The following is a 12,416-nucleotide window of genomic DNA, read 5'->3' as shown; positions in this document are numbered from 1 at the left end:
TGAGGTTTAAGTACAAATGTGTTGAGTTAGGCGCCCACATAAATATGTATATGGTAAATTTCCTTATATTACAGCTGAGTAAATAGATACAAATAAAAATGAATGCTTTTGGAAATGTGAATAAATTTATTTAAGACTTATTTATAGATTGCATTATATGGCTTTCTCTTTCCTTTTGAATAAAACAAAATTCGAGCGGCCACCCCTTTTTCGCCCGAATCCCGCCCTGTGCTCGGCTTATCTGCCCACGGCTCTCTGGCAACCAGTTTCTCGCTCTGTTCGCTCCCTCTCCGCGATTTTCGCATTCGCTTTCAACACAGCTGTACGCTGAGTGCATGATTTTCGCACGCCAGTGGCGGTTTCTCAGTTTCACATTGGCGGTCGTTGAGCACGGAAGTGGCCAAAAAAAAAATAGTAGCAGAAAACCCAAATCGGGAAATCATAAGAACGCGATTTTTGTTGAATGGCCGCTATATGGATGGTTGTGGCTGTGTCTGTGTGTCTTTGTGTTTGTGTAAGAAGTTCGGCGGCAACGACGACGTAAAATAGTGAAGCATAAAGGCCAAGTGAAGAAAATACTCGTACATAAATCCCAAAACGACAACAACAACGTGCCGGAGTCTCTTTGTGTTTGTGTTTGTTTTAGCCCTTAGGACTCCCCTTGCTGCTACCTGCGAATTTGTTAACTTTATTGTTGTTACCTTGCTTGCGTGCCGTGAATCCAAGCAACAACAACATGTTTGAGTAAATGTAAGTGTAAATGACCATGGCGCGATTTAATAACAGTGCACCACTGGGAATAACAACTAAAATCAGTTTCAAACGCATGACGAGCGCATTTAAAATCGATTGCCGGTCCCGAAATTGGACAACGTCAAATAGTAAAAACAAATCAAATCCACAATGCCCTAAAGCCTTCTAGCTTATGTACATATATACTGTGGATATGATATATGTATCATTTAAGTGACTCATCCGTTTGCTTTTGCAATTGCAATCTCTACGCAAATTACTTTGGCGACCGAAAGAAAGCTATTAATAAACTCCACTGCAGATAACCCTATTGTCAAGCGGAAAAAATCATAAATCAAACTGAAAAAAGTAGTCATAAATTACTTAAACTATTACGCTCAGCAAATTTAGTTGTAAAATATTAATACTAATACTAACTTCATATTACCAAGTTTTTAAAGGAACCCGGCATATTTTGTAAGGTTTTGTAATGTTTTACCATCATTCCACTATTTCCGACCACCTAGTTTTCTGCTTCTTTCTAAACGACATGGGTGTAATGCCAAGAATTTTAATAAAATGCAGTGTGCTCTCAGTCGAAAATAATTTAAATTTAGCCACGCGCCTTTCTGGCCCACTGACAGCTCTCGAGAGTCGCCAGCCAAATTTTCGGCAAAAAAGTCATTAACCTCGGTCATTTGGATTCGATTGTTGTCGTCAAGTTTGAATCAGTGTAACGAATATTGAATATTATGCTAATGGGAAAAAGAATGGCGACAAGATTGTAAATATTACCGATTTAGGTATTTGTCTTTGTAGGTCAACAATGTTGACGTTGAAAGTTTGCCCTGCAAATATTGCGTTCATAAACGAAATGCATTATATAAAGGCTTGAGAAGAGGTCAGTTCTCGCGAAGCCAACGCATCGATAAGTTTGCTCAATAAACAATCGTAAGCGACAAAGAAAAAATCAGCAAAATGACACTGGGTTATATATCACTTTGAGTGGCACTTTGGTTGATAAATATTCAGAAAAGGTTCGGCTTGGCGACTACCCTGTAATGAAGAGAGAGGAGGGACAAACCGCAGCTCTAAGTGCCAAGAATCAAAACCCAATGAAAATAAATAATGATCCGCCTTTGTTGCTTTCGGCAAGAGCAAATTTATTTACTGCGATCCATTTATACAGTCGCGGTCAAAAAAATAGTTTGCAAGTTTTCGAAACCCTTATACTTGTCCATTACATTTTAGTATTTTTTGAATCCTAAAAATATTTATTTAATTTCTTTAAATTATAAAAACTAAGAAAGTTTTATACTTAGAGCCTTTTAATGAAACATTTTCACTCTATTCCATTACTTTATAAAGTTTCCCCTTTTTTTTATTTATTTAACATATACATACAACTATTATTTTGTCTGCTTCTGTTTACTTGAACATTCGCATGAACGATAAATTAGCTTATTTGTTTTATACCTCTTATATATCCAGTCGAAAGTCTCATTCTTATCGCTTTTTGTCTTTGTTTACCCAACATTTAAAACGATCTCAGTCGTTTGCTGATTCAGGTCCAAGTGATTACAAGCGAGTGATAAATCAACAGACCTTAAGGAATTCTCATTTAAATTCTAGTAAAATAATCACAAAACGTAGTAAACCCTTAAAAAGCGATGTATCACCTTGGTTGCCTAATCAAATATAAACTAATAATCCCGAACTACGTCACTATACTGTTTTTTTTATGAGTTTCAAAGCCATGCCTAAAATAAATCAATGTATACAAACATACACAGAACAAATTTGGGTAAATTAATAAAGATTTTATTTTTAAAATATTAGTTTTATGTAGAAACCAAACCAACATAAGCCAACTAAAATTTAAACTTGGTGTTATAAAACTCCATATTAAATATATAATTTCTTATGCTTATTTAATATATTTGCCAATTTTTAATAGCTTTAGAAGTGCGTAGTAAATGGTGCTCAAAAAATAATTTTTTTCTGTGTAAAAAACACGATTGTTTTTTTATTCAGCATACCTAGCAAACCCCTTTAAAGTTAGCAGACCGATACATGATGTCATGTTCTCCTCACCAGAAAGGCCGGGATCACATGGCATCGGGCTTGGTAATATAATTTGAGCTCAGAGCCGAGTTCGTGGTGTGATTTCTGATCATTAGCTCACCGGTTCGCCAAAATTCTCGCATTTTTTGTCTCTCTTTTGTGGCGGAAATTCATCAGTGTAAAAGGGAGATAAACAATACCCTATATGAGGAAAACCTTACTCAATGAGCTCATCTTGGCTTCATTACATAATGTACTTCTCCTTTACATTCACCGAAATGCAGAACAGTCAGTAGATGGCAATCGATGTTTAACTTTGAGTTTGTTTGCTTGGTTAATTGGTATCTAATCGTTGGAGGCTGACCCCCAGAGACACCTCTCGAATCAAATGGAGACCGCCTAAACGCTCAAATGCTGACTTTGACATCGCCCACACACGCAAACTTGAGCGTTTCTCAAATGAAAATACTTTTAGATACACATAGATCTATATACACAAATATCTGAACATGCACCGAGGCTTTTGTGGCATCGACTATATAAATTGGTGTAATTAATATAATTTGTCCGGCGTTGTTGCATTTCTGTTAAATGTTAAATGCATTTCAATTGTTTTCCGCGCTGCAGGTTTCCTTCAGTCATATCGTCGCATGTCTAATTGTGAAAAAAAATCGATTTTAGAATTTCAAATTGCATTATTGTACTGGTTGCCCTGTCAGCGATTCCTAGTACTGTTATGAGTAATTGCCCTTACTTCCCCGGCTATTACATAACCTTGTTCTCTATAAAAAATTCTGTTCTATCTTGCTTTATTTCAGGTATAGAGTGATACTTTCATTTTCGACATACAGCGATGTGCGAGACGTGATAAGACCGTCGAAATCACAATCTCAGCTATCAAATAGCACTACAAACAAACTTAATTGGTGGTGGAATAATAAAAAAAAAGGAGAGAAAAATGACAATTTCGTACACAAGTGAAGTGGCCACTTGTCGCGGCTTTGGCTGTTTTCTCAAATTGCTGCTCAGGTGAGTGACGCTAAAGTCTTATATACTTAACACTATATTAGCCGATGGATAGATATAGAAGTACAGTGCGAAATTGTAAGCTCGTTTGCTAACTATAGAGCATCGACACACTCCGGACAATTGGTTGGGATAACCCGCCTAGAAACACAATTGCAGCGAATGCAAATTACAGAACTTTTCCACTTTCCTTCGTATGGAAAACTGCAATTGCCACGACAATTTCCGCAACCTCCCTCTCCACACAAAAATGTGTAATCTAGACTCGTGTTCTCATAACTCTGACATCTGTCATGGCATGTTGGCTGAATTATAATTTAATAATGTGGAGCAACGCGGGGGTTGAGTTTTTCCCAACGCGTTTTCCCTATTTATACATATATTGCTGATAATATGCTGGCTTGTAATCTAAGTCGCTGCCAGTTAAATAGTTTGATTATCTAATTCAGCTACTGTTGATATCAGTTAATCAACTGCCAGTGATCAAAGGAAACTCCCATTATGATTCAGTAGTTCCTCTTTGCAAAACACGTTCAAAATTTCCAAAAACGAACCATAAAATATTGTTTTTGTTTTGACACCAGTATCACTTTTTCTTGCTTATAAGATATCGTTTGATTGTTCATTATATCAGGCATTATTCGACTGATAAGCTTTATAAATGGACGTCATGTAACGGCATTCGCACGTTTCTGCACAAAATATTTATATTTCGAGGTCTTCAAATATATTTTATGACGTTTTGTGTCAACAACAAGTGGCCAAAATTATCGGCCATTATCAGGAGGTTAAGTCGGGAGTGACGTTTCATCCTCAGACATTTTGCCGCTGATTAATATGGGCGAACATAATCAAGGGAACTTCGAATGTCAAGTGAGGAATCTGGAACGAAGCTATAGCAGAAATTATTAATGCCTGATAAGGGCCAGTGTTTGGTGTATGCTGATTAGTTTGACGTGTACGGTCTATTTTTATAGGCTGTCGAAGATGTCGGGTGTATAATAATTGGCAAAACTAAAGTTTAATGTGCATATTAACTGTTCTCAGATGGCGTGGAAGCATTTACAAGCTGGTCTGGTTGGACCTTCTGGCCTTTCTGACCATTTACTATGCGATCAACATGGTGTATCGTTTTGGCCTTAACGCTTCCCAAAAAGAGTGAGTGTTGGCTGAATCTAAAAGATGATCAAAGGAGAAAAACTGGTATTTGTCTATGTAAATGTATATATCTGAAACTGCAGCAGTTCAACAATTTCTAGATGATTATATTAATAATTAATGATGATGATTAAATAATAAAAAAAAATTATGTTTTCTTTCTTAAACCAGCCAAATAACAGTTAACAATTATTATGTAAAGCATTTATACCTATGTTTTGAAAACAATATAATAAAAATGGTTTAACCCAGAAAAGACTAATTTCTTGAAAAAAAAATGCTAATTTTGTCTTGCCAAATTAGTGCTTTCAATCATAATAAAGCAAATTTTTTTGTAATGAGTTAATGAAATTAATTGTTATACTATAATCACATATAGCTAAATTTCTTCATTGATCTTCTTTTCTGCAATACAAGCTACACTGTTTTTATTTAACTAACCAATATTTTTTTTTCAGAACCTTTGAGGCCATTGTTCAGTACTGTGATAGCTATAGAGAACTCATACCCCTGTCCTTTGTGCTGGGTTTCTATGTGTCGATTGTGATGACGCGTTGGTGGAACCAGTACACATCCATTCCCTGGCCAGATCCCATTGCCGTGTTTGTCAGCTCGAATGTTCATGGCCAGGACGAGCGCGGGCGTATGATGAGGCGCACGATTATGCGTTATGTGTGCCTGTGTTTGACCATGGTCCTGGCGAATGTTTCGCCAAGGGTTAAGAAGCGTTTCCCGGGCCTCAGTAATCTGGTGGAAGCGGGTCTGCTCAATGACAATGAAAAGGCCATCATCGAGACGATGAACAAAGCCTTTCCAAGACCTTCAAAGCACTGGCTGCCTATCGTTTGGGCTGCTAGTATAATCACTAGAGCCAGAAAGGAGGGACGCATTCGAGATGACTTCGCGGTGAAGACCATCATCGATGAGCTGAACAAGTTCCGGGGTCAGTGTGGACTCCTCATCAGCTACGATACGATCAGTGTACCCTTGGTGTACACCCAAGTGGTGACCCTGGCCGTGTACTCGTACTTCCTTACCTGCTGCATGGGTCAGCAGTGGACCGATGGAAAGGTGGTGGGCAATACCACATACCTGAACAAGGTGGACCTGTACTTTCCCGTCTTCACAACGCTGCAGTTCTTTTTCTACATGGGATGGCTAAAGGTGGCCGAGTCACTCATTAATCCATTTGGCGAGGACGATGATGATTTTGAGGTTTAAGACATTTAATATTAGTTTTCCACGTAACACTATTGAAATCTGTTAAACAGGTCAACTGGATGGTGGATCGCAATCTGCAGGTATCCTATCTGATCGTCGACGAGATGCATCATGACCATCCGGAGCTGCTGAAGGATCAGTACTGGGACGAGGTGTTCCCCAACGAGCTGCCCTACACAATAGCCGCCGAGAGATTCCGGGAGAATCACCCGGAACCGTCCACTGCCAAGATCGAGGTGCCCAAGAATGCGGCCATGCCCTCGACAATGTCGTCCGTGCGGATCGATGAAATGGTTGGTAACACTAGTGGTGACCCCGCCGCCGCTGCGGACACAAAGCTGACGGGCCCGGCTCAGGCTCAGGCACAGGTTTCTAATCCTGTTCCGGAGTCCGGCGTCCAGTCCGTTACTTATGACTTTCCCAAGGGCTCGCCAGATGAGGAGGTTAGAATCAGAACGTTGGCCGCATTCCCTAGCGTTACGAAGCATTGGCACCTGACTATCAATTGGTTAACCAAATTCATCATCTATCGTCCTGCGATCTGATCCACGTCAAAACTAAATCCAAATCAAATTCAAAAGTTTCTAACCTCTTTTTCTTGTTTTACACGAAGAAAGATTGTATTTGTGGGATCACAGATCGCTCATTGGCATTCTGAATCACAGCGGTGCTTGGTATATATAAAACCTAATCTAGATGTACAGAGTGTGTATAACTATAGAGAGCGGGCACAGTAAAACTCAAGTATTTCTTGAAATAGTTAATTGATAAGCCTTACTAATAAACTATCTATTTATCGGTTATCTAAAATACTATACTCCAAGAAGATGCACAATATTTATTTTATTACATTAATGCATCTCCTGGAGATTATTGCAAGTTATTTATTTTAAAATATATAAATATCATATGGTATTGGCATACGAACTACTACTCTTATAAATTTTTTAATTTAATTTGTATTTGTATTATTTATTTTAAGATACTTTTATTTTTTTTTTTAATTAATTTACTTTGAGTATATTACTGTGCCTGTCTCCCATCTAACTTTAATTTAAGGAAGGTGTTTGTGTCTCTCTATGCTTTACGAATGTGAATACTAACTTTTGATTCTAATTGTTGAAAAGATCTGTCTACAGCTTAAAGCCTCTAACAGCACCTCGCACTGCACGACTTTCAAATGCTTTCTGCTGCACTGACCTAAGAGCACTTAATGGTATAAAGTAACCCTGGCACAGCGGATCTAAAAGAACACTATATCCACTAACTGGTTACTTAATATATTTAACATAATATTTGTTTCTCTTAAACCAGGCTGATGATGCCAGTGGCATACACTTCTCAGCGGGCAATGGCAAAATGCGCCTGGGTTCCTCGCCCTCGCTTGTAAGCGTTTCGGGCACTTTGTCCCGGGTGAATACGGTGGCCTCGGCCCTCAAGCGATTCCTAAGCCGCGATGACAGCAGGCCGGGATCGGCCACACCCAGTCAGGATCAGCCCTACAAGTTCCCAGCCAGCGCCAGTTCGGCGAGTCTCTCGGGTGGAGTTGTGGGACCGGTCACGTCGGCGGGCAAGCCGGCTGGAAGTCTGAGGATTACGCAGCAAGTCATCGAGGAGGTGGATGAGCAGGCCACCATCACTTCCATGCGGGCAAATGAACCGCGGCCCAACGTGATGGACATCTTTGCATCATCGTCGGGAGCAGGAGCAACAAATTCGGCGCCGCTTCAGCCCCCACCAGCCCACTCGGATCCCGTGGACATACCAGCTCGTCCGCCCTCATACAATCGCGCCCAGTCCCAGTACGAGTCCAGTCTATTCCCACCGGGCGGAGTGGATGCCCTGCTCAGCACTTCGGCGCCAGCGGGAGGCAGTCCCTTGCTCCTGTCCAATGCAGCCACTGCACCCAGCTCCCCGGTGGGTGAGAGCTCCAAGTCCCTGTACGATCCCCAAAAGGCCGCCAGCCGGGAGACGGGTAAGTCGCTGACTGGCCACTGGCCACTGGCCATCCGGTTAGCGGATGCGTTGGAACCAACCGCTTCTTAAACTCATTTTTAACATTTATGTATCTTCATTTTCAACAAATTCGGGAATTTTTAAAGAGAGGCCCGATGCACCGCAGGTTTTCAGGTGGTTCGTCACGCCCGGTAAAGTTCACATCCATTGGCCATATTAACTTGTTCGAATTATTTAGCTTGCTCTTCTACGTAATCGTTGCTGGTTTTCCCCCCTGTTTCAATGTTATTTTGATGATTTTCTTTTCGTAACAGGTGTGCTTTCATTTTCACAATCCATTTGGCTTACAAATTAAAAAGTTGCCAGAATACACATTTAATAATTGTTTGCTTTTTGGAAATGATGTCATTACTTATATTACTTTTTAAAAATCCATTTTGCCCAATACCTTTATTTTGTTTATAATACCTTTATTGGTATATATATAGGAAAACGGATTTTGTTTAAACAACTTAAAGCAATGCCAGCACACCTGAGTATATCTATATTGTTTTTATAATTTTTACTTAATATATTAAACAATTGGCATGTGTTACTTGAAAGCAATGTCCATTTGCTGAGTACTAACCCCCGCTTAGCCCTTCAAATTTGTACTACGTAAGACCACTGAAACGTTTTCGGGCTGGTCAAGTAGGTAATTTTGAACCCCGTAACTCCAACTTCATATTGGTACCTGCCTAGCATTAGCCCTAGCCATTTCCTAGACGTTGCACGTTTCCCGACCAATAAATATGTTTCACTGACCCCCACCATTTGTGCTTGCAGTGGAGAACATGGACCTGAGGTCCTCCAACGATCTTCTGGCTGCCCAGCCCGTGGACGAGGGCGACGATTTCGATAAGCTGAAGGCGGAGCGCGAGAAGGAGAAGCTGATGCGGCAGCAGAAGAATCTGGCCCGAACCATCAGCACCGCTCCGGGAATGGAAGGGGCGGCTGTGCCGCTGGTCCCACTGATCCCAGTGAATGTGGCAGTGCCCCAAGCCCAACTGCCAGCGGTGGCATCCAGTGCCGATCTTCTGGCCGGCGGAGAAGTCCTGTCCAACTCGACGATGAAGTCGGAGGACGCCGTCAACGGCAGTTGAAGGACACCTAGTATTTTGTTTCGTACACTTACTTAGATTAAGTCTAGTGCATTATTTAATTTACCTAAGCTGCTAAGCTTAATTACCTATACCATACGTATGTATATGCCGCTGACATTGAAAATACGCAGAGTAACGGACACTTTAAGAATGCTCATAACGTCTAAACGAGCTCGAGTGATGAAGGACCTAATTAACGCAGTTAATAACACAAATACTAATATCTAAGTAGAACGTTTTTGAATTTACAAATATAAGTTATTTTGTAAATGGCTCACATTCCTTTTTTGATTTTAATTTGGGCAGGCGATGGGTTTTTTTAAAAAAACTACCCTTATTGTGGCTTATTTAATTTAAATTTGGAGGTTTAAAAAAGTAAACCATCCTGTTTAACTAGTAAAAAAGATTACTTTCTTGGCGGAATCTTAAAGACACTAGGTATTTTTAAAGAAAAATCTATAAAATTTTAAATTTTATATGTTGTATATTTAAATGGTCCTTAAACCAAATAAAAGACTTTAAAAATCAAAATACAATAATTGTTTTTGTTTAATAAACACTTTAAATGGTTGAATAAGCTTCCCTTTATTATTTTTAAATTAATTTTTTAGTTTCTTGCAGTAATTCCCTTCAGGAAATTATTTGATAAAATTATTTATAAATTAGATTTATAAATTAGATTGTTAAAATTATTTGATAAATGGTTGTAAACCAAAAAAACCTAATAACCCAAAAAATGTTGATACAAGTTTATGAATTAAGATATTGCATTGAGCTACATAAGTGCTGGCTCGCATATTTACTTTTAAAGCTACATGGGTATTTATGGTTTTAGTACTTTAAAATAAAAATTCCGTAATGGAACCACCGTGCCGTGAACCGGAACAAAAAACACCGTCCGCATCCCTGGTCGGTTGTTTATTTTGCAGCCCTGATAATTGGGCAAAGACAGGGCTGACTATCATAACAAAACAAAAGTGATTTCAAATTAAAATATGTCGGATCTTCTCGCAGTATCAGAAGCCGGCAAAGAAGATTTAACATCCTGGCATCGATGGTGTCGTCTGTGCGCCAAGGATCATCCGACGAACCGGAACGTCTTCGCCATGGAGGACAAAGAATACTCCTGGACGAGCATGTTGGCAATGACCGTAGGCAAATACTTCTGGGTGGATGTAAATATTATTTATTTATTTATCTATTCTATGCAGAGCACTTAAGTAAGTTATGCCTTTCAGATCAAAAGGGAGGATGAGCTCAGTAATTGTCTATGCGTCGAATGTTTCAATTTAATGGATTGCCTCATCGAATTTTCGGAAAGAGTTCGCCAAGTTCAAACCCTTTTCAACAGATTGCACACCACAAAGGCGGATGTTTTGGTGGATTTTGACAAAATACGAGAGGATTGCGGTTTGGTGAGCCATAAATGGAAACATATGATGTCCAGGGCAGTTGAACTTCATCCTGTGCAAAAGCAGGAAGAATTCATTGAAGGGGATAAAGCAATTGTTGGTGAAGAACTAAAAACTGATGAAATGTTGTTGATACCCAGTTTAGGGGTGGAACAACAAAGTCCTGAGCAGAAGCCGGATTTTATCGATGAGGAAGAGGAAATTTTAGAAGAGGGTGAGCACCTGGCTGAGGAAGAGGTTGAAACTGTGGAGGAGGAAGTGGAACACCACGACACTTCTGATTGCTTGGTGGAAGAAGAACTCATTCCGGAGGAAGAATTCATCGAGGAGTCGCAAATAATAGAAGAGAGCCATGTTGAAGACTTTCACATCGAAACCTACGAAGTCATCTCCCACAAAGCCCAAGCTGAACCTGTACAAACCAAACTCATCGAGGAGTCCCTTGAGTCCGAGCACGATCCCCAGGAGTCGCAGATAATAGAAGAAACCCAAGTTGAAGACTTCCACATCGAAACCTACGAAGTTATCTCTCACAATCCCCAATCGGAACCTGTAAAATCAAAAAAAGTCGAGGTATCCTTGGAATCCGAGGATGATCACTCTCCGGAGCATCTTGTAGAGGACGAGGTGGAAATCCCCGAGGAACCAGCCATCTACAAATGCAGCATTTGCAGTAAACCGTACAAGAAACCCAAGGCCTACAAGCGACACATGGAAGAGGTTCACAACACTGCGCCCCAGGATTTGCCACAGTTGGAATGCAACCAGTGTGGAGTCTCCTTCTCCACGGTTACCCAACTGCACGCCCACTATCGCTCCCATTTACCCGCCAAATTGAAACCGGACAATTCCTGCCCGCACTGCGAGAAGATATTCACCACCCCGGGAACTCTCAAGCGACACATAGATGGGGTCCACAAGCAGATCAAGCCCTATGTCTGCGACCTCTGCGGCAAGAGCTTCAACTACATCACCGGGCTCAAGGATCACAAACTGGTGCACACCGAAGAGTGTCCCTTCGAGTGTCCAGTGTGCCAGCGACGCTTTAAAAACAAGGCCAGGTTAAAGGTAACCAAAAATTGAATTGAATATTCCTTACTCGCTGATTACCCAATCCATTTTAGATCCATTCCGACACCCACAGTGACAAAATCTACGAGTGTACCATATGCGGAGTCAAACTTAAGACCCGTCGCACCTTTAACAAGCACAAATTGGTCCACTCGGATGAACGGCAGTACAAGTGTGACGTTTGCGGATCGGCGTTCAAGCGCAGCAAGACACTGAAGGCGCATCTCATCCTGCACACCGGCATCCGGCCGTATAAGTGCAACTTTTGCGGAAGGGACTTCACCAACGGCTCCAACTGTCGGTCGCACAAGCGCCAATCGCATCCCAAGGAACTGGCCGAGGAGGAATCTCGCGGGGTGTCCCGTTCTACTCTACTGCCCATGCTGGCGGAACTGACCAAGGCGTGAGTAAAAGCTTCAGAACATATTTTAAAAAGCTATTAATCATTGCACTCCTTTCCAGGTCCAAGCTCATAAAAACTCCCGCAAAGCCCAGCAAAACGAGGGGAAGTAGGCTAAAAGTTGCACCTAGAAGGCCTGAAAATGCTACTGAACCTACCGCGAAGGACACCGATGGTGCCATCCTCTACGAATTCGTCGAGGAACTTGACTACTCCTAAGTATTGCAATAAACT

At 40.8% G+C, this 12,416-nt stretch overlaps 2 protein-coding genes across 6 annotated transcripts; both read left to right on the top strand.

Annotated features, from left to right (window-relative positions):
• The first annotated feature begins 361 nt into the window (after positions 1–361).
• Positions 362–9,576, top strand: LOC128256025 (bestrophin-4). Of its 5 annotated transcripts, none has more exons than XM_052986058.1 (8): positions 362–750; positions 3,615–3,825; positions 4,870–4,980; positions 5,439–6,195; positions 6,252–6,494; positions 7,516–8,176; positions 8,304–8,348; positions 8,983–9,576. In XM_052986058.1, the coding sequence occupies exons 2-8, from the start codon at positions 3,755–3,757 to the stop codon at positions 9,297–9,299; spliced, it is 2,205 nt and encodes a 734-aa protein (XP_052842018.1). In that variant the 5' UTR covers positions 362–750; positions 3,615–3,754; the 3' UTR covers positions 9,300–9,576. The 5 variants fall into 5 exon arrangements, with proteins under 5 accessions (XP_052842018.1, XP_052841989.1, XP_052841998.1 ...); XM_052986029.1 differs by having other exon boundaries at positions 6,252–6,644; XM_052986038.1 differs by having other exon boundaries at positions 362–754; positions 6,252–6,644.
• A 655-nt stretch (positions 9,577–10,231) lies between these two features.
• Positions 10,232–12,401, top strand: LOC128256054 (zinc finger protein weckle). The gene is made up of 4 exons (XM_052986107.1): positions 10,232–10,474; positions 10,538–11,779; positions 11,836–12,185; positions 12,245–12,401. The coding sequence occupies exons 1-4, from the start codon at positions 10,295–10,297 to the stop codon at positions 12,399–12,401; spliced, it is 1,929 nt and encodes a 642-aa protein (XP_052842067.1). The 5' UTR covers positions 10,232–10,294.
• The last annotated feature ends 15 nt before the right edge of the window (positions 12,402–12,416 follow it).

The sequence above is a fragment of the Drosophila gunungcola genome, chromosome 3R (genome assembly GCF_025200985.1).
Source record: "Drosophila gunungcola strain Sukarami chromosome 3R, Dgunungcola_SK_2, whole genome shotgun sequence".
Classification (NCBI taxonomy): Eukaryota; Metazoa; Arthropoda; class Insecta; order Diptera; family Drosophilidae; genus Drosophila; species Drosophila gunungcola.
The sequence above is the reverse complement of the archived record's forward strand: the minus strand, read 5'-3'. Positions and strand labels throughout refer to the sequence as shown.

Bases quoted from the DNA above. Each gene is read 5' to 3' on its own strand.
- LOC128256054 (XM_052986107.1), top strand. From the start codon at position 10,295: ATGTCGGATCTTCTCGCAGTATCAGAAGCCGGCAAAGAAGATTTAACA. The intron at 10,475-10,537 runs GTAAATATTATT...TATGCCTTTCAG, and splicing joins GCAAATACTTCTGGGTGGAT to ATCAAAAGGGAGGATGAGCT. The intron at 11,780-11,835 runs GTAACCAAAAAT...AATCCATTTTAG, and splicing joins AAAACAAGGCCAGGTTAAAG to ATCCATTCCGACACCCACAG.
- LOC128256025 (XM_052986029.1), top strand. From the start codon at position 3,755: ATGACAATTTCGTACACAAGTGAAGTGGCCACTTGTCGCGGCTTTGGC. The intron at 4,981-5,438 runs GTGAGTGTTGGC...TTTTTTTTTCAG, and splicing joins CTTAACGCTTCCCAAAAAGA to AACCTTTGAGGCCATTGTTC. The intron at 6,645-7,515 runs GTTAGAATCAGA...CTCTTAAACCAG, and splicing joins AGGGCTCGCCAGATGAGGAG to GCTGATGATGCCAGTGGCAT.